The sequence below is a fragment of the Macaca fascicularis genome, chromosome 3 (genome assembly GCF_037993035.2).
Source record: "Macaca fascicularis isolate 582-1 chromosome 3, T2T-MFA8v1.1".
NCBI lineage: Eukaryota > Metazoa > Chordata > Mammalia > Primates > Cercopithecidae > Macaca > Macaca fascicularis.
The window spans coordinates 189,796,618-189,821,905 of record NC_088377.1 but is presented as its reverse complement, the minus strand read 5'-3'; the positions used below and the strand labels follow the sequence as shown (position 1 = coordinate 189,821,905).

The 25,288-nt window shown below is 41.6% G+C and overlaps 1 protein-coding gene across 1 annotated transcript in view; it reads right to left on the bottom strand.

Moving 5' to 3' along the window:
- Positions 1-25,288, bottom strand: part of CNTNAP2 (contactin associated protein 2) — a 2,262,889-nt gene that overhangs the window by 245,116 nt on the left and 1,992,485 nt on the right. Inside the window, exon 18 of the mRNA XM_015447321.4 lies at positions 8,401-8,637. Coding sequence (XP_015302807.3) covers positions 8,401-8,637 — 237 coding nt within the window. The remainder of the gene's footprint in view (positions 1-8,400; positions 8,638-25,288) is intronic.

The window sequence follows — 25,288 nt, the reverse complement described above, 5'->3', positions numbered from 1 at the left end:
TAAAGGGATCCACCGTCTCATCTTGTAGATACCAGAGACGTGGCTTCTGTTGATAAGTTCAATTTGGTTTTTTCTTCTGAGAAACTGGCTTTGTCAGACTCTTTCTTTGGCCTCTCAGCTCCCTTGACCTTTGGAGGTAGGCTTGCATAGACCTGCTCACTATGGAACACTAGGTAATCTTAATCCAGTCAAGTTGACACTTAAAATTAACCATCACAGTTATCATGATACTTTCAAATTGCATCCTAAGGTCTGAAGATTTAAGAAATATATTAACCATCACAGTTATCATGATACTTTCAAATTGCATCCTAAGGTCTGAAGAGAAATATATTAAGAGAGAAGGGATCTTTTCTCTTCTTGAATAATTCTCTAAGAAGAAAAGAGAAAAAAAGGGTTCTATTCTTGTTCCTTTGGGCCTTCTTCCAGATCTATCAAACCTCCTGTTCCAACTGAAAATGAAAAAGAAGCCTGTGAAAAGTTTCTCTCCCTACTGATGTGAAAGTGTCTTCCAAGCTGGGATTATTAGACTGGGTAGGTAGACCTGAGAAAAAATGGCCATTGTCACTAACAGCTTAGCTGGTTTCACACAGGGGTGAAATTTTAAGATGCATACTTCCACCATTTCTCTTCCTTCTCTCCCTACTTGTTTACATATTTTGTATTAATTAATTTTCTCTCCAACCTGCTCTAAAAGGGTAGACCACGGATTTCCTCTGGTCCCTGTTCCATAATGAGAGCTGTGGTACAGAATTTGTTCAGCCTTCGAATCCCTTTGGCAAACCCACTACCTCGCATCCAACGAGAAATGTTTATCTAGGAGGCAAGATAGAAAATCGTCTCTTCCTTAGAGGTATAATGTGGACTTGAGCCTGAGGTCTCTTGGAGCAAAAAGGAGTCTGTGACCTTTCTTTTCTTTTTTCTATTTTTTCTTCTCTCTCTCTCCTTCTCTCTTTCTCTCCTTCCGTCCTTCTCTCCTCCTCCTTCTTTCTCCCCCTCTTTCTCCTCTCTTTTCTTTCTCTCTCTTCTCTCTCACTCTCTCTCCCCTCCCTCCCTCCCTTTCTTCCTTCCCTCTCTCTCTCTCCCTGTCTGTCTCCCTCTCTCTTTCTTTTCTCAGTCTTGCTCTGTTGCCTAGGCTAAAGTGCAGTGGCACAATCTCAGTTGATTGAAGCCTTGACCTCCTGAGCTTAACTGATTCTCCCATCTCAGCCTCCAAAGTAGCTGGGACTGCAGGCATGTGCCACCACACCTGGCTAATTTTGTTTATTTTTTCTGTAGATACGAGGTCTCACTATGTTGCCCAGGCTGGTCTTGAACACCTGGGCTCACATGATCCTCCCATCTTGGCCTCTCAGAATGCTGGGATTCAGGTGTGAGCCAGTGTGCCTGGCTATCAGTGCTTTCTTGTCTCCTGATGGGCCTTGAGTCAGGAAGGGATGCAGGAGTTACTAAGGTGACCCAACTTGGTTCTTGAAAGGACTGGATACATTGCGCCAAGACTTGCCCTAGTCACAAAACCAGTGGGATACTGGTGGGTGTTGTTTCCGATTGTATCTTCCAGAATCTCTGCATACTCCTCAGTCCTTCAGGGCTTCAGAATACTTTTACTGTGACCAAAATTAAGTAGAGATGACATTTTATGACACTGCCATTGCTCCTGAAGTACCGAAATGACAATCCAGTACTCAAGGATCACCAAAATAATGCCAGTTAGGCATTTGACATTTAAAGCTATTAGGGAAGGATTAAAGGACAACATGAATTAAGTAAAAACAAAAACACAAACCAAAAAGCAAAGGGCTGCTAAGAATGAAAAGGGACATTTGCTGTTGGACTTCTGTGTGCCAGATCCTTCATGTGGAAATTCATTCACATTATTCCGTGTGATTTTCAAGGTATCCTTAAGAGGTAGGTACTATATTCCGGAAGATAAGGCTCAGTGACAAACAATTTTCCTAAGGTTCCACAATAGGTATGTGAGAAAGATGGATTCAAACTGACATCTAATTCCATCCTCATTTCTAGGTTGGGACTTGAATTTGCTATAAACAACTTCTTCTACCACCTTAATAATACAGATTATAAAATATTAGCTAATTTCACAATACTCATAGGGAGAACAGGAGACTTAGCTGGAACACAGGGAGGGTGGCACGTATTTGTGTGACTGCAAAGGATGGAAACAGTGCAATGATTGAATGACCATTCAAATCTTGGTCCCTCAGTAGTCCGGTGACTTTTATTCTTCAAGTTTTATCTAAGCAATAAACAAATGAATGCTTGAGAAGAAAACAGAACTCCCTAACTCAGAAAATGGTTTCAGAGTGATTAAAGAAACATGTTTTTCAACTGCAGTCCTGGTTTAACATATGAACATGAACATTTTTATAGTTAAAAAAAGTGCAGATGAGTGAATTTGGAGATATCTTTGTGTCTCTGGATGATAAGTTCTTGCTTAACTTGGCTCGGTGAAAGGATCATAACGAAGAACTGTTTTCAGCAGCCTGGGTGATATCCAATGCACATGTATTCCTATCATATATTCTAGACTTGCCTGATTTTGTATCTGTAAACTATTAAAATGCTTTGGAAATTTCAGTGTAGTCAGATTCAACTATACATTCAAGACTTCTGGGTACATCAGGTGTTCAATGAATGTTTGTTCAATAAACGAGGCAATAAATGAATAAACCTTACACCTAGATGTGGCAAAAAAAAAAAAAAAAAAAAGAGTCTCTGTTGAATTCTTGTATCCTATTTTTATGATAAATTCTGCATCCAGTAATATTCTAATTTCTTTTTACTCAATCACAATAACTAAAAAAGCTTTTAGACTAGAGGCTATGCTTTTAGTTGCTACAAAATGAAAGTAAAGGGAATCTTGCTTTTTACTAGTATGTGCACCTTGGGGCAGGTTACTGCAACCATCTCCTTCTTGGTACACTGGGAGCGACAGTAATAGCAACTATTTCACCAGGTTGTGGTGGGGATTAAATGATGCTAACACAATTAGAAAGCTTACCACACTGCCTAGCAGACAAGTTCTCCATAAATACCAGCTGCTATCCTTGTTAAGAGCAAGAATTAAGAAGATGGTAGATTTTTATTAGCATTTGTATTGTTTTCCTAGGAAGCCAGAAGTCTGAAAGCAAGGTGTTCTCAGGGCTACGCTTCTTCCAGAACTTTAGGGAAGAATCTTTCCTTGGCTCTTCTAGCCTCTGGTAGCCTCAGGAATTCCTTGGCTTGGGGCAGTGTAACTCCGATCTCCGCCTCCGTCTTCACATGGCTTTCCTTCTGTGTCTGTGTGTATCTCTGCGTCCCCTCCTCTTCCTATGAGGACACACTCATTGGATTTACGGCCCACCCTATCCTAGTATGACCTCACCTTAACATAATCACATCTGCAAGGACCCTACTTCCAAACAAGGTTGTATTCTGAAGTTCCAGGTGGACATGAATTCAATCTACTATGGCATTCAACCATGAAAGGTAAACATAGAAATTGCTGCCTCTGCTATAGGTCTGTTATTTTCCCTCTTGCTTAAAAACACAGAGAAGACACACAGAGAGTGTAATGCAAATTATGTTTCTAATTTCTGGTTAGTAATAAAAGTGACACTGATAATTATAAAATTCTTGAGGGTTTTGGGATCTGAGTCTCCAAGAAGGAGCAGTTTTAATGTTAGAAAATTATCCTTGGCATGACCAAGCAACTATCTATTTGGTCTCCAATAATCCTGAAGATGACAGACCCACAATTAAACCTTCCATGTAGTCTGGGATGATTCTCCCGTCAGCCTCAGCCAATGGGGTGCCAAGGAATTCTGCACTGGAAGGGACCTACCTCCGCTGAGTTAAACTGCTGCTCATTGGTGAACGTGCTGAGAAGATGGGATGTTGCAGTTATCTGCCGACAGATGAAGAGACTGCCTGCATGGTCTAGTTGTCGGGTTTCCAGAACGCCCTTGTGCCATCTCCAAACCATGAAATGTTCCCCAGTCAGCACTCCCAGGCAAGTAGCCCTGGGAGAGCTAACACTTTAACTGGTGGTCAAATCTTTATGGATCTATTTCAAGAACGGCTCTGGGCCGGGTGTGGTGGCTCACACCTGTAATCCCAGCACCTTGGGAGGCTGAGGTGGGCAGATCACCTGAGGTCAGGAGTTCGAGACTTGCCTGACCAACATGGTGAAACCATCTCTACTAAAAACACAAAAATTAGCCAGATGTGGTGGTGGGTGCCTGTAATCCCAGCTACTCGGGAGGCTGAGGCAGGAGAATCACTTGAACCTGGGAGGCAGAGGTTACAGTGAGCCGAGATTGTGCCACTGCATTCCAGTGTGGGCGACAAGAGCAAAACTCCATCTAAAACAAAACAAAACAAAACAGAAAAGAAAAGAAAAAGGGGGCCAGGCACGGTGGCTCACACCTGTAATCCCAGCACTTTGGGAGGCTGAGATGGGCGGATCACGAGGTCAGGAGATCAAGACCATCCTGGCTAACATAGTGAAACCCCGTCTCTACTAAAAATACAAAAATTAGCCAGGCGCGGTGGCGGGCGCCTGTAGTCCCAGCTACATGGGAGGCTGAGGCAGGAGAATGGCATGAACCCAGGAGGTGGAGCTTGCAGTGAGTAGAGATCATGCCACTGCACTCCAGCTTGGGCAACAGAGCAAGACTCCGTCTCAAAATAAAAAAAAAGAAAAGAAAAGAAAAGAAAAAGGGTTCTGGAAGGAGATTTGGATAAGAGGTTAGAGGAAGTCCCCTTCCTGTATGGTTTCGGTTAGTGGGGAATAGTGAGTATCAGTATCAGTGCATTATCTACAAAACAGAAGGGATGATCATGAGGAACCTGCTCAAATCCAGCCCCGTCTTCCTAGTTCAGTGAAGTGACAAGACATGGTAATTTCATTTACACATTCAACTGTACACTCCAGCAAAAGAAAGGGAGAGAGGGAAAGTAGTATGGAATATGGAGAGACAGAGACAGAGAGAGGGATTGATGTAGAAGTAAAGAGTGTGTTTACGGTGAAGGGAGAGGGAAGGAGGAGGAGAAGAGAAGAAGAGGATGATGATAAGGAGGATGGGGATGAGGGGGAGAAAGAAAGGAGAGAAAAACAGAGAGAATTCAAATAGTATGGGTGTCTGCCCACCATTCTCCTGGATGGGCTAATACTATACAGGGGCAAGACCTCACTGATCTGTCCCCCTGGGCTATTTTGGGTCCCAAGCCTGTCCTAGTGTGAGCCTCTCACATAGCTGAGTGTGATACTAGTGTCTTGAGGTTTTTATTTTCATGCAGCCTGACCCCAACAAGGCAGCCCTTCCTCCAGTGCCCATCTGAAGGGTGGTCTCTTCAGCTGCTTGTGGAAAATGAGTTCTGCTAAATGTACTGAGATTTTAAAATGTATTGTTAAATGTATTGAGATTATCAAGGGCAATATAAGTATATAAAATTTTCACCTGACCATTCTACTCCAATCCAGAAAGTACAACTAAATGGTCCAACAATATCTAATAAATAACTAGATATTTTATGACCAGAGATAGTTACCCCTCAAATGTCTGGGGTAGGAACTCAGCCTCCTATTACTATTTTTCCAAAGAAGAAAAAATAATGATGTTAGAGGAAATACATCATTGTGCAAAGACTGGAAAATATAGCTAAGCAAAAACAAAATAAGAAACATGCACACATATGTTTATTGCAGCGCTATTTACATAGCAAATACTCAGAACCATCCCAAATGCCCATCAAGGATAGACTGGATAAAGAAAATGTGGCACCTATACAATATGGAATACTATGCAGCCATAAAAAAGAATGAGTTCATGTCCTTTGCAGGGACATGGATGAAGCTAGAAGCCATCATTCTCAGTAAACTAACACAGGAACAGAAAACCAAACACCGCATGTTCTCACTCATAAGTGGTTGCTGAACAATGAGAACACATGGACACAGGGAAGGGAACATCACACACAGGGGCCTGTTGTGGGGTTGGGGGCAAGGGGAGAGAGAGCATTAGGCCAAATACCTAATGCATGTGGGGCTTAAAACCTAGATGATGCAGCAAACCCCACGGCACATGTATACCTATGTAACAAACCTGCGCGTTCTGCACATGTACCCCAGAACTTAAAGCAAAATAAAGAAAGAAAAAATACTAGCATTTTTATCCTCCTGGAAAAAAATAACCACAATTGACATTTTGGTGTGTATTCTCACAGTTTGTTTGCCTCACCTCTGTGTGTGTGCATGTGTTGTTTTGTATAAACATGTAATCCGGCTGTGTGTGGTAGGTTGGGCCTTGCTTCACTCACTTGGCAAAATATTAGGGACGTTTTTGACATCTGCAAGCATAGACCTATACTATCAAAGGAAGGCCAGGGAAGGCCTTGCCCAGAGCTCATTCTTTGGCCAATGCCAAAGCTCTTTGTAGAGACTGAGCTGTTTGGCTGAAGCTTGAGGTGGGGGTCACAGGAACTGCTGTGCAGGCACCAGGATACCTGGGGAGTGAGGTCCAGAGCAGAAGCAGCATCAGGCTGGGAGATCCTTCCAGTCCCTGACGGAGCTTGCCTCAGTGCAGACAAAGCTTTCCTGGACAGCTGCGGGATTCCTCCAAAACAGTACTGCTGTCATTCTACCAAGTCAAGGAGGTACTTGACTCAGAAGGATGCTCATAAATGGTTTCCAGTATGTTTTGCAGTCTTCTATTTAAATTTTTTGGTTAAAGCCACTAATTGAATCAAATGAAAACTCATTCTGCTAAACAGATAATAAGGAAATATTTAGATGTCTTTTGCGTAAACATGTTGAAATAATGTCAAAGGCAACACACAGGATTCATTTAACTTTATCTGCAACGTGAGCTCAACTGGGGAGGATATGCCCCTGCCTTTCTATTCATGACTATTGCCTATTAACCTCCAGAGGTTTTGTGTGAGCTACTGTGTTTAACCTAACTCTCCAAAAATAAAGGGATGGTGATTTTCTTTAAATTGGTACTTACATACTGGAATCTCTCAGGCATTAGTGCTTACTTGATTGCATTCAGACATTACTTTGGCAAGGAAATGACTGCATTAAATTAGCATCAAGCACAATGAATGGTAATTGCAAGACTGTCATTTCTCCAAGTGCAAAATTAATGTGTTTTGCAAGCCCGTTCCATTGTGTGCCACAGGAAAATCATGGAACCATGTTGTTCTGAACAGAAAAATGCACTGTAATAGCGCTGTTAGTGTGGTATGGTATTATTCCGCTATAGTGTTCCTTTCCACCTTTGTTGTTGTCTCATGCTCATTTTTCATACCCTGTCTGGCCTAATTTGTATGCTCATATTATAGCGCTGCCAGACAGTAGCCTGGATGTACAGAGAATGTTATGGAACAATTCCTCCTTCTGTGTGTGGCATCTTGCGTGAATAATGTCAGTGTAAACAACCCTCCATGTATTCATCGGAGTCTGAATAGGCTACTTATGTAAAGCTTCTTATTAAGAGATACATCAACCGTTCAAAGAAAACTTTACCCAAATGCTATACATTCATTTAGAAAGAGAAGAGTGATTTACACGCATTTCAATTGTAGCTTAGGAAAAGCACCAGCTCCTCCTCTCTTCATCCCTCATTTATATATGGGAAATTAAGCTACAGAGCAGTTGAGTAAATTTCTTCTTCTGGTCATGCAGGATCACAGGGTATAGTTCAAATGATAACATGCATATGCATTGGGGCTTTTGTACTCTGCTCATTGATTGGCTCTGCGGGGATTAAAGGAATTATTCAAGACTAAAAGAACCAAGTAATAACAGATGCTCTAAGCTGACCAATTAGATGTGGTTTTTCAATATTTCTGCCGTTTAGCTTAGGCTGAGAGCCATTCAAAGGCATCCTGAGTAAGAGTGATAATAATGATGTTAATGACTGACCAGAGGAGCTTTCTGGTGAGTATAGCTTGATAGTCTCTTAGCAACTGCAGGGGGTGGGGGCATCAAGACCACTGGGGTGCACTGGCTGATTCACTACAGCAGTTGACTGATCAATTGATCTATTGGAGATCCTAACATGGGAGGGTCAGTCCTGAGTCCCCTTTTGGAGTCCACCTATTTTGACCCTCACCATAAAGATGTATTGAGGCTGTCTTTGTAGTGTTTCAGGCAGTGAATAATTTGCTGGAATCTGGAAGAAATTCTGCACCGTACACAAAGCTTCTCTCATCTTATCAAACAAAAATGATTAGGAAATGATTTTGGTTGGAAACTTCCTGCCTGAGAGAAAAATTCTGATCATCTTAACCTCAGAATAAGGCACACTTGTTCACATATGAAAAATCACTAAATAGATGATTTGGGCTTAAAAAGATGCACAAAAGTGGCTCTGGAAATGGGTTCTGCCTTACCTTTGTTGCAAAATGTTCCATCATACGCAGTATTAGAGCAATCGCAGGAGTAACCGTGGTATCTCTCTAGGCATTTGCCTCCGTTTTCACAGTTTGTTCCATAGCTGGTGCAATGGCCTGAGCATCCGGATATGAACCCAGATGTGACCTTTGCTCTTTCCTCCAGGTCAAGTGTCACCCCATTCATCCTCAAGGAGCGGATGCAGCCCAGGAAGCCCTGCTGGCCCCCAGCACCACCTGGGAATGACAGAAGGCACAGAGTTCAGAGGGAATAACCTTTGCTATTGCTTAATTCTTCACATTTTGAACAACTGTGGTAGGAGATGAGACTGCATAGTGCATCTAGTATTGCCACTTTCAAGTTGGTCTTATCTAAATAGAGAAAATTGAAGCTTTTCTCCCCTTAGGCTAGAATGCCTAATTAAAAGAGCTGTCTTCTAAGAAGCAACACATTTGCTACAGAAATAAAATATTTGGAGATGCACAAAAATTGTATCAGCTGTTTTGGAAGTCTAATCTGGCTTCCTATAGAAAAAGGGTTTACAGAAATCTCTAGATTCTTTGCTCTTTAATCTCACATCATTGAGTTCTGTAGCGTTACTTACTGAAAAAATATAAAGGCAGAGACATGAATGTATTAGCATAGTTAACAAGTCAATTAGTTGGAAGGCATAAATTCGTTTGAAATGTGATTGTAGATCCTGGTTCTTGTCTCAAGAGATGCCTTGCTTTTAAGTTCACGTCAAGACGCCCCAGGACTCCTTGTCTCGGGTAGCTAGAAGTTGGAACTGATAACTTTACACAGAAATCAGCTTTACCACATTTACTGCTAGGTTAGATCGGATTTCATTGCTTCTGTCTAAATGTCATTACAAGACATATAGCGCAACAAGCACATTCACTGTGATTTTTGGAGTAAGTTATAGAGTTAGACTGAGGTTCATGAGCATGAAAATATTAAAATATTCCCAAGAAATCTCATAGAAAGATTCATTGAAGCATTCTATCACAAATGGATTTAATTGCGTCTGTAGTATTCTTAGCTATATATTTTTTAAAGCAGCTGGTATAAAAGGAGGAACTCAAATTTATATGCATGTTTGTATCTTAGAATAACAACTTTTCTGGAAACGAAAATGAATCATAGGAAAAACTGTTGAAAGAAATAGGTGATGAGGATTTCGAAAAGAAGATACCATTACTAAAAATAAAACCCAAGTTTCTCTTTCATTGAGGGCTACATACTAGGCACTCTATTAAGCAACGACTTATCAAAGGAGATATTATTTACATTATTCCCATTGTACAGATGGAGAAACTGAGGCTTAGAGAAGTTAAGAAGTTTACTCAAGGACTCATAGTTCCTGAGTGGCAACTGTATCAGATCTGTCTTATTCCTAAGGCAACAAACAGGGTTTATTGTCTTCAACCCTGTTCTGTCGAGAAGAACTTTCAAGTCAGGGGCCTCATAGATGTACATGTTTCTGAGATGTAGATTTGGATGTCTTTAAAAATGGAGTAAACAGGCCCGGTGCGGTGGCTCAGGCCTGTAATCCCAGCACTTTGGGAGGCCGAGGTGGGCGGATCACGAGGTCAGGAGATCGAGACCATACTGGCTAACGCGGTGAAACCCCGTCTCTACTAAAAATACAAAAAAAATTAGCCAGGCGTGGTGGCTGGCGCCTGTAGTCCCAGCTACTCGGGAGGCTGAGGCAGGAGAATGGCGTGAACCCGGGAGGCGGAGCTTGCAGTGAGCCGAGATCGCGCCACTGCACTGCAGCCTGGGCGACAGAGCGAGACTCAGTCTCAGAAAAAAAAAAAAAAAAAAAAAAAAAAAAAAAAAAAAAAAGGAGTAATCAGTAGGGTTACTGGAATTCAGGTAAGATCGGTAGGCTGGGGATTGATTCTGATCACTTACTCTATTATCTTAAGAAAAGTCATAAACTCCAGTAGTTTCATCAGACAGGACTGGAAGATCAAAGGCTTTAGTGGCAGAGATGAATTAGCATCTGCTTAAGCCTGTAAACCCTCATCAGTGAAGTGGCAAATGAGTTGCTCTACCATCTCTGTAAACCAAAGTCTTGCAGTTTTCTCACTGGGTGACACATTGATTTGAATCATGACTCTCTTCTCTCTTGGGAGTATTTGATTTCTTCTAAAATATTTGAATAGAGAAGTGAAGAGAGTTCAGTGCCTTTTTTGATCCAAGCCATGAGATAGTAGATGGCAAAAGAAGTTATTAAAAACAACTACATTGAAGGATTTCCCATTTTGCCATCTGCTTGTCGATGGGGCTTCACACCTCTATGCTGAAGAGAATTAGGGCCTTTGCCTGATTTGGAAGAATTTCAACCCACTAGTTACTCTTTGTGTGTTAGAATTTCAATTTGGCTTCTATTATTTTAGCCATTATGGCTTTCATCCTTGCAATAAGGGCTTTCCAAAAGGCATTTTATTAAATAAATGTCTGGCCTTAAAAATTTTTCATCACTAGTCAATTAAGACAATTATATCCTATCAAAATATGCTAAAATGTAAAAATCATTTTTAGATCTCCCCATCTCTTTTTGCCTGATGATCAAGTAATAGTCATTGTGGCAACCATAAATGTACTGAGAAGCAGAATACAAAACAGATTCTGTTACGCTACTCAGATTTAACTACTTTCTCTTTTAGGGAACAGCCTGTTTTACTTTTTTTCTATGAACATACATATGTGTAAATAAAAAGGAAGAAATGGGATCATAATATACACATTGTTTTGAAACTTGCTTTTTGCACCTAACATATCATGAAACTTTTTTTTGTGTGTGTGTGTGAGACGGAGTCTCCCTCTGTTGCCAGGCTGGAGTGCAGTGGCGCGATCTCGGCTGACTGCAACTTCCACCTCCCGGGTTCAAGCCATTCTCCTGCCTCAGCCTCCCAAGTAGCTGGGATTAAAGGCGCGTGCTACCACGCTCAGCTAATTTTTGTAGTTTTAGTCGATGGGGTTTCACCATGCTGATCAGGCTGATCTCGTACTCCTGATCTTGTGATACCCCCACCTCGGCCTCCCAAAGTGCTGGGATTAGGGGTGTGAGCCACCGCACCTGGCCTTTGAAACATTTTCCAAGCAATAAACGTACAACTAGAACATCTTGCTTAGTATCTACATAGCATCCCATTCTGTGAATGCACGATCACTTATTTTGCTCTCGCACCACCATTGGACTTTTAAGTTTTTAAAATTTTCCACCTTATGATACTATAATAATATAACCTTTATGAAAATCTTTACACGCTTGTCATCCAGTTTTTCCTTAGAACTGATTCTTTAGAATTAATCACACTTTTAAGTCTAATTGCTAGGATGAAAGATGTATATATTTTAAAGGTACTTGAAATATATTTTATTGTAAGAAGAATTTACCAATTTCTAATTCACCAGTAGGGTATGAGATTATCACCTTCTCTACACTATTTTAATATTGGTCAGTGTCTTTTTGTATTCATGTCAGCCTGCTTGACGGGGGCAAAAAGCGTTCACTGTTTAAATCTGCATTGCCTCGAATACTGTGAGTTGAGTAATTTTAATGTTTTCCCTTTTCTTATTTTTTGTCGCTTTGTGTCCTTCACTTTTTGCTGGGAATAGAAGAGAATATATTTCTTATTGATTAATAACAATATGAGCTTTAACTCTCTGTTATAAATAACTCTTTATTGCAACTGTATCTTTCCAGTTTGTGTCTTTTGACTTCTATATGGTGTTTCTTTTTTTATGAAAGTTTTGAATGTTTTTGTAGTCACACCCACCTGTTTTATTTGTGTGATTTCTGCCTTTGGTCAGAGGCTTACTTATAAAGACCTTCTATAATACAAAATAATGTAATTATTCAACTATGTTTTCTTCTAACATTTTTGTGATTTTGCTTCTCTCCACATGTTAACCTTTTGCCTCTCTGGGATGTATTTTAATTTGGAAACAATTGGTATTTCATGGATCTTCAGCAATGACTGAAAGTTTGAAAAGGCTCTAAATGAATGTTAACACGATGAAGAACGGAGATATTTTTCAAAGGGTCAATTGGCAGAGCAAATAAATCTAGAGTATATCATATTTTTATTATATCATTAAGGCAGATATTTAGATCTATTCAGGGATACTTAATTATTTATGTATATGAAGTTCATTTCAGAAAGGATTTAGCGGGGCAGAGTTTTCTCATTCTGCTTCTGTCTTGATTCTTGGGTCTTTGGTCGTCTTGGGTTCTACGTGGATCCATCTCTCTTCCTGTTCTTGTGTTTGTGCATCTTTCCTTCTCAGGTTCATCAACTGTTTCTACTCAGTTGTGTGGCTTTCATCAAATTACATAATCTCTCTCAGTACCAGTTTCCCCGTCCACAAAAAAGGAGGCTCAACTAGATGGTGTCTCTGACTCCTTCCAGCTCTGAATTGCTCTGGCTCACAGTTTACAAGCTCTCTCTCTGGGCCTGTGTCTTTTTTTCTGAATTTCAGTAAATCCTCTCAAGTGCTCTTAAATCTCTTCCTTGCTTGCTTTTTCTTTCTTTGTACCAATGTCTGACTTTTTTTATTTCTCCCTCTTTTAACTGGGTGTAACATATGACTGTAGTCTAATCTGTATTTGTTGTGTTCGTTAAATAAAGCTTTGCTCATGCCTGTAATCCCAGCACTTTGGGAGGCCGAGGCGGGCGGATCACCTGAGGTCAGGAGTTTGAGACCAGCCTAGCCAACACGGTGAAACCCTGTCTCTACTGAAAATACAAAATTAGCCGGGGGTGGTGGCACACGCCTGTAATCCCAGCTACTTGGGAGGCTGAGGCAGGAGAATTGCATGAACCCAGGAGGCGGAGGTTGCAGTGAGCTGAGATCTTGCCATTGCACTCCAGCCTGGACAAAAAAGAGAGAAACTCTTTCTCAAAATAAATAAATAAATAAATAAATAAATAAAGTTTTGTACTCCCTCTTCATAATTTATAAAGCGGGTGAGTGAAGTGCCATTTCTCTCTCTATAAAGGAAAACTAAATAAATTAAGGTATTTTCTTGCTTAGGTAGTCCCTGATTTATTTAAATGGGACAGTGAACCAGAAAGTACTATTCCTGATCTAGTCGATATGAAGAAAAATCTTCTGTCCTGAAAATGGGCATTATATATAATGTAAAAGACATTAATGCACTAGAACCAGTGAAAATTATTTGAGTTCCACTTATGTGCTCTGTAGAAATAGTTCTTGGTGACAAATGTCATAATGTTAAATTATAGGTCTTCAAGGAAAAACGCTACTTAACCTTTGCTAATTAGAAAATCAACACATTGTCATTGGAGAGAGCCCCCTGCCATGCAAGGGCTTCACACACATTAGTCGGACCTGTGATAATTATCCAAGGGGAGAGGTGGGTTCAATTTGTAAATCATTTTTTCATGTGAAATGCTTTGCAAGTATTGCAATTAAAGATTAATTATGAAAATGCTGTAACTACCCATAATGAATAATACAACCATAAAATGCACAGAAGATTGGGGCAAAATAATCAGCTATTAAATTATACAAAAAAGGGCAAAAATAATGATCAAGAGGAATTATAAAAAATACACTGTCCTCAAACTCTGAACTTAATAGTTTTCTAAGGAGCTAAGTTGGGTCCCTGAGTACTTTTGCCCAAAGAGACTGGCCACTAATTCACCATAGAAAGGAATCACACTAAAGCCCACACACATCAAGTCTAATTTATTCATTCAAAAAATATTTATTTCGTGCCTACTATGAGCCAGGCCCTGTTTTAGATGTTTTGTTTGTCTGCTTCACAGGAATGAAAAACACAGAAAAGTCTCTGCCCTTGCACAGCTTATATTCTTGGAAGGGGAAAAAGAAATTTAACAACAAACTCAATAAGAAAATCAAATATACTGTGTGTTAGAAGGTGGTGACCACTATGGAGAAAAAAGTCAAGCAAGGTTAGGTGGGATCCAGACTTGGAGTGGGGTGGGGGAGGCTGCAATTTTAAGTAGGGTGGTTAGGATAGGCCCCACTGAGGAAGTGACAGAAAGGGGATCATGAGCTTGTCCATGGAGAGAGAGCTCCAGGAAAAGAGGGAAGGGGGTGCCATCCTGCAAGTAGGGGAGGCCCGTTGGAAGGGAAGGAGGGGTGAACGAGAGTGGCTGCAGGATGCTCAGAAGAGCAAAGCCGTTGCATGATCAGTCCATGAGTGAAAGGCGCCAGGAAAGCCATTTCTAAAATGATGATGAGGACGTGCTTCTTGCCTGCAGGTTAATCCCAATGTGATCACAAAGAGCCGCACGATGATGCCAGGCACAATTTGATGTATGGGACGCAGCAAGCAGGGATGAGGAAAGCATGAATTGTGGTCACAAAGATCTACTTCTGTGTGCTGGCTTTGCTGCTCATGGTGTGTGAGCTTCCCAGGTCCCGTCTGGGGCTCAGTCTCCTTACGTGTGGCACTGGCATAACAAGATGCACCTCGTAGGAGTGTGTTAATAACAGATAATGCACCTCTTTGCACTAGTTCTAGTTACTGGTAGCTGTTATGATTATTGCTATTATTGAGTACAGGTACATTCTATAGAAGCACAGAGTTGGAATAAATTAAATATGCCTGAGATGCTATGTATATAAATCTGATACCAGAGGTATCAGGAGTGCAATGGAGTGAACTGTGTTCCCTCTAAATTCATCTGTTGAATCCCTAACCTCCAATGTGATTGTGTTTGAATATGGGGCCTTTAAAGAAGTAATTAACATTAAATGAGGCCATAAAGGTGAGATCTAATCCAACAGAATTGGTGTTCTTCTAAGAGGAGGAACAGACACTGGGGATGCTGCATGGAGAAAAGATCAAGTGAAGACACGGCAAGAAGACAGCAGTCTGAAAACCAAGAAGAGAAGCCTCAGAAGAAAGCAACCCTACCGACACATTGATCTTGGACTTCCAGCTTTTAGAACTGTGAGAATGTTTATTGTTTAAGCCACCATGCTGTGGTGTTTTGTTAGGGTAGCCCAAACAGACTAAGACAATGAGGAAGTGTTACCAAGCTTGGGCTGATCTATACCTCCCTGAAAAAGTGACCTTGGGGTCCCTCTTCTCACTGCACTGTTTCTGTGGAAAGTACAGAGTTAGAGCCAGGCATGGTGGCTCACACCTGTAATCCCACCAGTTCGGGAGACCAAGGCAGGTGGATCACCTGAGGTCAGGAGTTTGAGACCAGCCTGGTCAACATGATGAAATTCCATCTCTACTAAAAAGAAGACACAAAAATTAGCCAGACATGGTGGCACATGCCTGTAGTTCCAGCTACTTGGGAGGCTGAGGCAGAATGGCTTGAACCCAGGAGGTGGAGCTTGCAATGAAAAAAGATTGCACCCATGCACTCCAGCCTGGGTGATAGAGTGAAACCCCATCTCAAAAAAAAAACAAAAAACAAAACAAACAAAAAAAAAAACAAAAAAAAACAAGCAAGTATGGAGTTAGGATGGGTGTTGTTGCTATCTTATCAGCGGTGGAGCACTGTGTCTGGACTGGAGTGCTGTGAATTAGCATAGAGGTCTTGAGCCTGCCACTGGAACGGTATGAGTGACAGGTGGGAGAAAGAGCTAGGGCTCCTCCTTGTCTAGTGACTGACCCTGACCTTGGCTCTCTGGCGTGGCAGCCAGGCTTCCCTGGCTAGGTCAGGGGGCAAAAGCAGCTATGTGTTTAGGCAGGCTGGGCCTTCCCAAGTTGCAGTTCTGTACCTGCTGTTTCTCCTGTCCTATATGCTACCATTGTTTCTTAGGTCTGAATCAACAACATGAACTCATTAAAAAAACAAAACAAAACAAAACAAAACCTAGGGTGGGCTGGGTGTGGTGGCTCATGCCTATAATCCCAGCACTTTGGGAGGCCGAGGCAGGCAGATCACTGAGGTCAGGAGTTTGAGACCAGCCTGGCCAACGTGGTGAAACCTGTCTCTATTAAAAATACAAAAATTAGCCAGGCGTGGTGCGCACACCGGTAATCCCAGCTTCTTGGGAGGCTGAGGCAGCAGAATCGCTTGAACCTGGGAGGCAGAGGCTGCAGTGAGCTGAGATCACGCCACTGCACTCCAGCCTGGGCAACAGAACAAGACTGTGTCTCAAAAACAAAACAAAACAAAACAAAACAAAACAAAACAAAAATACCTGTGGTGTCAGTGCAGGTGTGTAAAATATAAACCCAGTTATCTGGTTGAACTGAGAACAGCAGAATGACCAAGAGTCTTCAGTGGTGGAGAGAGTTAAAAGGAAATTGCTCCACATTCTTTAGTGCAGAGCTGCATGATTGACAAGTATTGATCAGTGGTTTCTCTGTCAGCTAGATATTGGAGGGCAAGTATGAAAAAAGCTTTCACATACTGAGAGAACTGGGGTTTGGAAAATTGCTTTTTCAGCTGACGCTCATGAGTGCTCATTCATAACTCCATCAATAGGATGGATTTTTTTTCAGTTCATTATTATTGCATGGATTTTCTTGTGTCCTCAGAGTAAAGGACATGCAGAACATGTGAATCCAGACTATTAAACTAGATGAAAGCTTCAAAATAGAGACCGAAGGGACACTGGGTTTAGTATAAAGCACTCCTGTGTGTCTAAATGCAAAATGTTAGGCAGTGGGGGTGGAGCTAAGTGGTCTGATTCATTGTAGAGGCTATGGTGGCAGGATGAGCATGATGAAATATTGACTATTTCAAAAGCTAATATTAATTAAATACTAGATGTATCAGACACTATTCCAGAACTTTGCATGTGTTTACTCTCAGAGCTAGATACTATTATTATCTCCATTTTACAGACGAGTGAGCTGAGAATAAGAGTTAATTTATTTGAGGTCATATAGCCAGTAAGTAGCCAGAGCTCACACCCAGGCTGGCTAGCTTTTAAGCCTGCACTCTTACTATGCTCTGGCTGCCGTTTGAGTTTTGGGCTTACATCATATGAGGCACTTTCTTCTCCTACCTCTGATATGCTTCTAGACATTGCTGTGCTTAGGTATAAAAAATGCTGATAGAGTGATTGATACCTGAGGCAAGACATTCACTACCTGCCAGAACACTGTCCTTTTTTTTTTTTTTTTTTTTTTGAGACACGGTCTTGCTCTTTGGCCCAGGCTGAGTGCAGTGGCGCAATCACTGTTCACTACAGTCTTGACCTCCTGAGCTCAAGCAATCCTCCTATCTCAGCCTCCTGAGTAGCTGGGATTACAGGCACATGTCACCATGCCTGGTTAATCAAAAAATTTTTCTTTTAGAGACAAGGTCTTGCTATGTTGCTCAGGCTGATCTTGAACTACTGGATGGAAGGGTGCCTCCTGCCTCGGCCTCCATAAGTGTTAGGATCACAGGCTGAGCCACTGCACCTGGGCAGACCATTGTCTCTAAAGCTATAAGGATGGCTGAAGCTGAAAGGGGAAATGCAAAACTCACAGAGCCAGGAATGTCAATGCCAAATTCATCTCTAAGCCAACAAAGAGAAGACACTTTTTTGATGCTGTCATTGAGATCATATTTATTTCTTAGTGCAAAAGCTCAATACTACAGTTTTGAAACCAAGGCAGTTATAGGCTTTGGCCACTGCTAAAATGGTGGATGATGGATCCTTTCTCTAAGCTCAGTCTGACAGCACTGATTTCAGAAGCCATTGCTTTACAATGGGACCTACAGTTCCAAGTTGCATCTGAAAGTGAGGATATGAGAGAATAGAGTGCTAAACCACTACTTTCTAGTTTGATCCAAACTTCAAATTATTAATAGCTATTTTAGTAAACTTTGATAAATCCAGATGTCAAATACATCAGCCTAGAACTCTTGTCTAAATACATTTTTGCAAATATCTTTAGGTTATTATTCATATTATGTGTCCTGCTGGTGAGTTTTGTCAACTTTGAAGCAAAATAAGCATCCTCTTTCTGCTGATCTTAACGTATCTCTCCCTCCCCCACTCCTGTTTCCATCTGTCTCTTAAAGTCCTTATTTAAAACATTCGTATCTAGTCTCTTTTTTTTTTATCCAGAGTCAAGAATCCCTGGTGTTATTATCCAAGCTGGCACCTTGTTCTCTTCACTCTCAGACTTCACACACAAGACTTTACAGGTGCTAGTCCCAGGTCAAGTCTGGGACGGATCCGGGAGGGATTAGTATAGCTCTGATGACCAAACCTCATGGATGTATGAGCCCTCCAATGCAAAGGCGTGGAGGAAAAAGAAGAGAAGTTTGGGGATTGAGGAAAAGGGAAAAGAGAGGGGAGTTGGCAGAGAGGCTGAGAAAACAGAAGAATGGAGTGTCTTGACGTCAAGATTTCAAGGAGGTGACAATCGTTAAATAAGAATGACAATCAGTGACAAATCAGTGACAACCGTTAAATAAGAGTGAGAGGTCAAGGAAAATCAGACAACAGTAAGAGGCTATTGGATTTGGTTATTTTTGAGACAGACACTTCAATATAGTAATAAGATGCTTATTAGTAGAGGAATGGGTAGTGAGAGGCTAGATTTAGTTGGTGTAGATACACCACTGGTTTAAGAATCAATGACAGGGGAAGATGGCTGTCCCCTGTCTAGGTGGGAGTGAGGTACTTTGAAGTTGTGCATGTATATGGGGAGGTGGGTGAGGGACATGGGGTGGAAACAAGAAAGGGTTGAGAGGGATGAAAATGCCAGAGGTTTGTCCTGAGGCAGGAGTTTTTCTTTGCCCCCTCAACTTTCCAGGAGGAGTTCAGTGCAGGCCCTGAACTTTTGCTTTTCCTTGTAGGAAGACAATAATAAAGAAGGCATTTGGAAATCTCAAGGGAATACACTTGAACTCAGAAGGCAAAATGACAGGACCTTGGAGGACAGCAAACACTATGAAATCAGGACAAGAAGCAGGGCTGAAGACACAGAGCCAATGAGAGCAGAAAACCGTAGAGTTTGCATAACAGACACCTTCATTGTGGTGCCGACATGAAGCGGCAGCAAAATTAGCAGAATCATACCTTCCTGATATTGGAGACATGGGACAATGACAAACTATATAAATAAGAATTAGTTGGAGATATTGAAGTGAAAAATCTACAATTGTCAAAATAAAGATATCCTCGGAGGGGCTGAATGGCAGAACGGACAGAGCTGATGAGCATTTTTGTGGGTTGGGGAGATGGAAATTATATACTGGTACAAGGAACAATAAATCAAGAAGATCACGAACACATATAACTAGCAAAATAGACTTCAATTATCTGAAGCTATCACTGAGAACTATTGATAGAAATTCAGTAAATAAAGTTTAAAATTTTTTTACAGTAAGCTAAAGTAAATTTATTATTAACTTTTAAAAATAATTTTAGTGTAGCCTAAGTATACAGTATTTAGAAAGTATGCAATAGTGTACAGTAATGTCCTAGGCCTTCACATTTACTTACTATTCACTCACTCACTCATCCAGAGCAATTTCCAGTCCTGCAAGCTCCATTCATGGTAAGTGCCCTATACAGGTGTACCATTTTTCATTTTACACCATATTTTTTCTGTGTTTAGATACACAAATACTTACCATTGTTTTACAACTGCCTGTAATATTCAGCACACTAACATGCTGTACAGGTTTGTAGCCTAACAGCAATAGGCTATATACCACACACAGAGTCTACGTATGCAGTAGGCTATGCATAAGTACATACTCAGAAACTGACAGGTCAAGCAGTGCTTAGGGAAATTAGGTACACACATACTCTATGACTCAGTAGTTCTGGGGACCCACACAGGCATGCACGCACACACACACACACAAGACATCCTCACACAGGTGGCAGACAATGTACATAAATATATTCCCTGGAGGGTTATTTGTGGTGGCAGAGTTGCAGGAAACCTAGGTATTCATCATTAGGGGATAGAATAAATGATGCGTGGTAAATACACATAATGAAGCGCTATGCACATAGTATTCAGAGAACGACACAAATAGATCTTAACAATGTAAGGCAGAGGGAAGACAGTAAGAAACAGAATGAGATCTGTAGTACAATGCCATCTATATAAAGCATGGCACACAAGAGGCAACACTGAATTTCCACAACGATATGTAAGCTTTGAACGGATATATAGAGAGTGGGACTAGAAGGCCATCCATAAAATACATCTCAGGGGTGCAGGCGATGGCGAGAGGGCAAAGCTGGCAATGGTGAAGCAAAAACATAATAAAGTGAAATTAAAATGAAAGAGGAACATTGTCAGGATGTGACAATGGGACCGTGAAAGGAAGAGAGACCCACGCCATATCCTGCACATCAGGGGGCCTCGAAAACACGAAGGAGGAGCAGAAACAAAACTGTGAGATGAAAACATGAAAGGCAAGCATCTAACGGGAAACAACCCTGTTTATCTGAAGGCAGGATACTAAAAGTGGGCCTCTTTTTCTCACATTCTTAGTGTACTGTGGGAGGAACTATGGGGCTGCGAGGACCTATCCTTTCTTCAATATTTGTGTCATTGCTGCTAATTTTTTTTTTTTTTTTTTTTTTTTGAGACGGAGTCTCGCTCTGTCGCCCAGGCTGGAGTGCAGTGGCCAGATCTCAGCTCACTGCAAGCTCCGCCTCCCGGGTTCCCGCCATTCTCCTGCCTCAGCCTCCCGAGTAGCTGGGACCACAGGCGCCGCCACCTCGCCCGGCTAATTTTTTGTGTTTTTAGTAGAGACGGGGTTTCGCCGTGTTAGCCAGGATGGTCTCGATCTCCTGACCTTGTGATCCGCCCGTCTCGGCCTCCCAAAGTGCTGGGATTACAGGCTTGAGCCACCGCGCCCGGCCAGCTGCTAATTTTTTTATTACAGTCTTTTTCTGTGGGACAGTGGCCATTTATTATCATGAAGTTTAGTTCAGTCCTTATTGGAAAGATAAAAAATCTATATGAGAAATTATTTGATATATTTGTTGAAAAATAATTTTCCATATTGATTGCAAAAGTGGTACCTTTACATTAAAATGTCTTCTCTGCATCAGACCATTCCAATTGCCATGAGAATGTTGGAAGAAAGACCGGAGTCCCTGAAGCATTTGGTCTTGTGACACATGAGAAGATCAACCTTTACTTTCTCAGGTTCAGAATGTGCATCATAAAGTTTCTACCCATATAATATAGTTAATAGATTATCTTTTAGTTAGTTGGGAGCTCAAAAGACATTAAAAGTACGCTGTTGATTTGATTATTTGGGAGCACATTTTAAAAAAAGCAAAAATTGTCCAGGCGCTGTGGCTCATGCCTGTAATCCTAGCACTTTGGGAAGCTGAGGCCAGTGGATCACGAGATAGAGAGATCAAGACCATCCTGGCCAACATGGTACAACCCTGTCTCTACTAAAAATACAAAAATTAGCTGGGTGTGGTGGCGTGTGCCTGTAGTCCCAGCTACTTGGGAGGCTGAGGCAGGAGAATTGCTTGAACCCGGGAGGCGGAGACTGCAGTGAGCTGAGATTGCACCACTGCACTTCAGCCTGGCAACAGAGCAAGACTCCGTCTCAAAAAAAAAAAAAAAAAAAAAAAAAGGCGCAAACATGTTACCTATCATCACTCACTTCCTATGGTAACGCTCTGACTAAAGGGGAGCTGGAATTGCAAAAGTCAGTTAGTTTTGATCCCTAAAGGGCAAAGGGCAGAAAATGTCCATGGCAACTATAAGTGGGAAGGGGCCATCCTTTGCCCTTAGTGGGGGTAGTAGGTGGAGATGGTTCTATTGAGAGGATAGCAGCTGACTCGAGTGTGGTGGCCCGGCAGGTTCAGAAAAGAATACAGGGCTGGTAACCCTTGCAGTGAACAGCTGTGAAGGAGAAGGCATTTCTTGGAGGAGCCTCTATATTTTATTTGTACTTTTTGCTTTGCATATAGTTGATTGATTTCTACTTAGTAATTTTTTTTTACTAGATTTTGCCCAGCAAATTAATTTACTCTTTAACATATGACAATGGTTTCTAATTATGACTTCACTGCCTATTTCTATCCCAGAGAGAACCAAGAACTAGTTACAAGGGTTGAGGCAGAAACTCTGCATTAGGATTCCAGCCAGCATCACAGCTACTGCCAAACAGGCAAGACCTCAATTTGATATCAGGAAGACTGAAAACTATGCTCAGGCTCTAAACTGATCTGCAATGCTGTCTTTCATAATATGCTGACTTTCTCTATGACTTTTTCTTTTTCTTTTTTCTTTTGCTGCTGTTGCTTCTGTCATGCTTGATTTCGGTCTGTGGTTCCTAGTAAAAAGATATTTCACAAGATGGCAAATATCATCAAATTTTGAGAAAAGAATTCTGGAGAAGGTTTATAAGGAAAAATACTTTCTTGCTTTGGAAAGGAGATGATCTAATTTTGAATATGGATATTAACCCAGAAAAATAACAATCACTTATTTATTCATCCAAATGTTCGCTCAGCAAATATTTATTGGGTAACCATTGCCCAGTGGTTATTGGACCCTATCCTTGGTCTATGCTGTATGTAGTTTACCTTCTAGGGTGAGGACACATAAGTAAATGTTTTCATTTATTTATGAATAATAATTTTCTGGGGGTTCAACACCCTCTAGAAGTTTCCCATTGATTACTTGGTATATACCCTATGTAAATGAAGAAGATGAAGTCAAGTGACAAAGTCATTTACTCAGTATGCACCCTATGTAAATGGGGAGGACATTACTGGGTGTGTGGTGTAGGTAAATGGAGAGGATGAAGTGAAGCTACACAGCCATTCACCTTCCTGTCATTGCTGAAGAGTTTCCATTTGACTTAGTTCCAGGAAGTCAGCATGAATCGGCCTATGTTCTCTGCCTCCAGACCCTATTCTCCTGCCTCAGATGCATCTGAGGGACAGTCTGGAGGTAGAGTCACATGGCTTACTATTGGATAGGAAGCGATGAGGGAAAGAGACGAAAGAAGGGGACGAAGGAAATCAGGGGTAACTCCAAATTTGGGGTGGATGGGTGGATTGGATGGTGATGCCATCTACTGAGATGGGGAGGGCAGTTGGAGGAACACATTTCCAGGAGGCATCAAGAGTTCTCTCCCATCATGTTTATTCTAAGACGCTCATTTAATATCCAAGTTGAAACACAAAGTAGAAAGTGGGATAAGTGGATCTGGAGTTCCTGAGAGAAGTGAGGCCTGGAGATTTAAATTTGAGAGACATTGGCACAAATTAGTATCAGAAGCCATTGGATGGTGGGCTGAATGAGATCATCCAGGACAATATTCGGATGAGAAGACAGGAAGGCTCTGTGACACTGCAACGCTTAGTGGTCAAGTGGAGGAAGAAGAGAATGCAGGAGAGACTAAGTGATGGCCAGTGTGTTAGGAAAAATAAGCAGGACAGCACACGACTGTGGAATCCCTGGGAACAAAGTATTTCAAGAAGGAGAGCAGGAGAGATGCTGCTGAGAGAGCCTGGAAAGTCCAGAAGAATGTGTCCGAGACTTAGAGATCCATGCTGACTTTGATGACTTTGTAAAAGTTTTATCAAAAGAATGAAGAAGGAGAAGGAGAAGAGGAAGAGGAAGAGGAAGAGGAAGAGGAAGAAGAAGAAGAAGAAGAAGAAGAAGAAGAAGAAGAAGAAGAAGAAGAAGAAGAAGAAGAAGAAGAAGAAGAAGATTATTTCCATGTCATAGAGACTCTCAAGGAAGAAGTCTCATTCCCTGAGAAGAGTGCTTTGGCATAAAATTCTCATTAAGTCAAACCCTTTGTATCTGACAATGACTCTCTGCCAGCCTAGATCTTTGCCATGGTGACTTTGTAATCTGCAGAATACCAGCCAGGGCTGCCTGATGCCCAGATTCACCACTGCCTGTCAACCGTAGTCTCTCCCACAGACTCCATAAGTGGGAGAGTGCTCCACAAGGGGCCGGTATTGCATGTGGGCCGTGCAAATCTTCCTTGGGATGGATTCTCCTGCACGTTGTGGGAACTTTTCTACATGCCCCCTGGGCCACAGTATCATCTCAGCCAGGGGACGCTGGTATAGGCTGACCAAGAGGGCCTGAATTTTGACTTCAGCTTGACTAAACTTTACATAGGACCCACCAACCCATCTAATTCCACCCGGACCAGACCCCTGACATTGCATTTTAAGAGTACTTACTTACTTTTGTTAATTCTTTCTCTGCCTTTTGAGATGTACATTTTTTAAAAAGCTGTCAGCCAGTTTTACAACCAGGAATGGCTTTTTCAAAAACTTGGAAGATAGCACTCCATCTCCCAGAAGCCACGGAAGGGTGGGAGCCTAACTTCACAGGATGCCTGGCTCCAAGCTGTAAAATTACCTCTCATCATGAAGATCTGAGCAAGTTTACTTTTCCTTTGGGTAGAGCCAATTAGCAAACACAGACGCCCTATGATCCCTCCCATCCCAGCTCTTAAAAACGTTCCCATTGTATTTCAGTGAAATTAAAAAAAAAAAAAATCAAAATAAAGAAACAAAATTCTCCTGCCCTTAGTTGAAGTGGAGGTGAGCTCAGCTGCATTCTGGCTTCTCTATCCTGTCACAACAGCCCTGAATGAAGATCTTCCTTGCCTGTTCAACTTTGTCCAGTGCAATTTTTGCTTTGACAAGAGGAATGATTAAAGTGCTGAGTCTCTGGAGTCAGACTGTCTGGGACCAAATCCCATCTCTGTCTCTTCTTAAGTGCATGAACTTGGGTGAGTCAACTAATCTTTAATGTGAGAATAAAACAAGAATTAGCAATGTTATCTACGTTATAGACTTGTGTGGATTCATTGAGGGGAAGCATGGGAAGCACTTGGCCTTGGGGTTCACCGGGATGTCCCAGTCAGCATTCACGTGGTTGCTCTTGAGGCAGGTTTGCAGGAAACAGGGGCAGGCATACATTCTCTAGGTTATAATTCC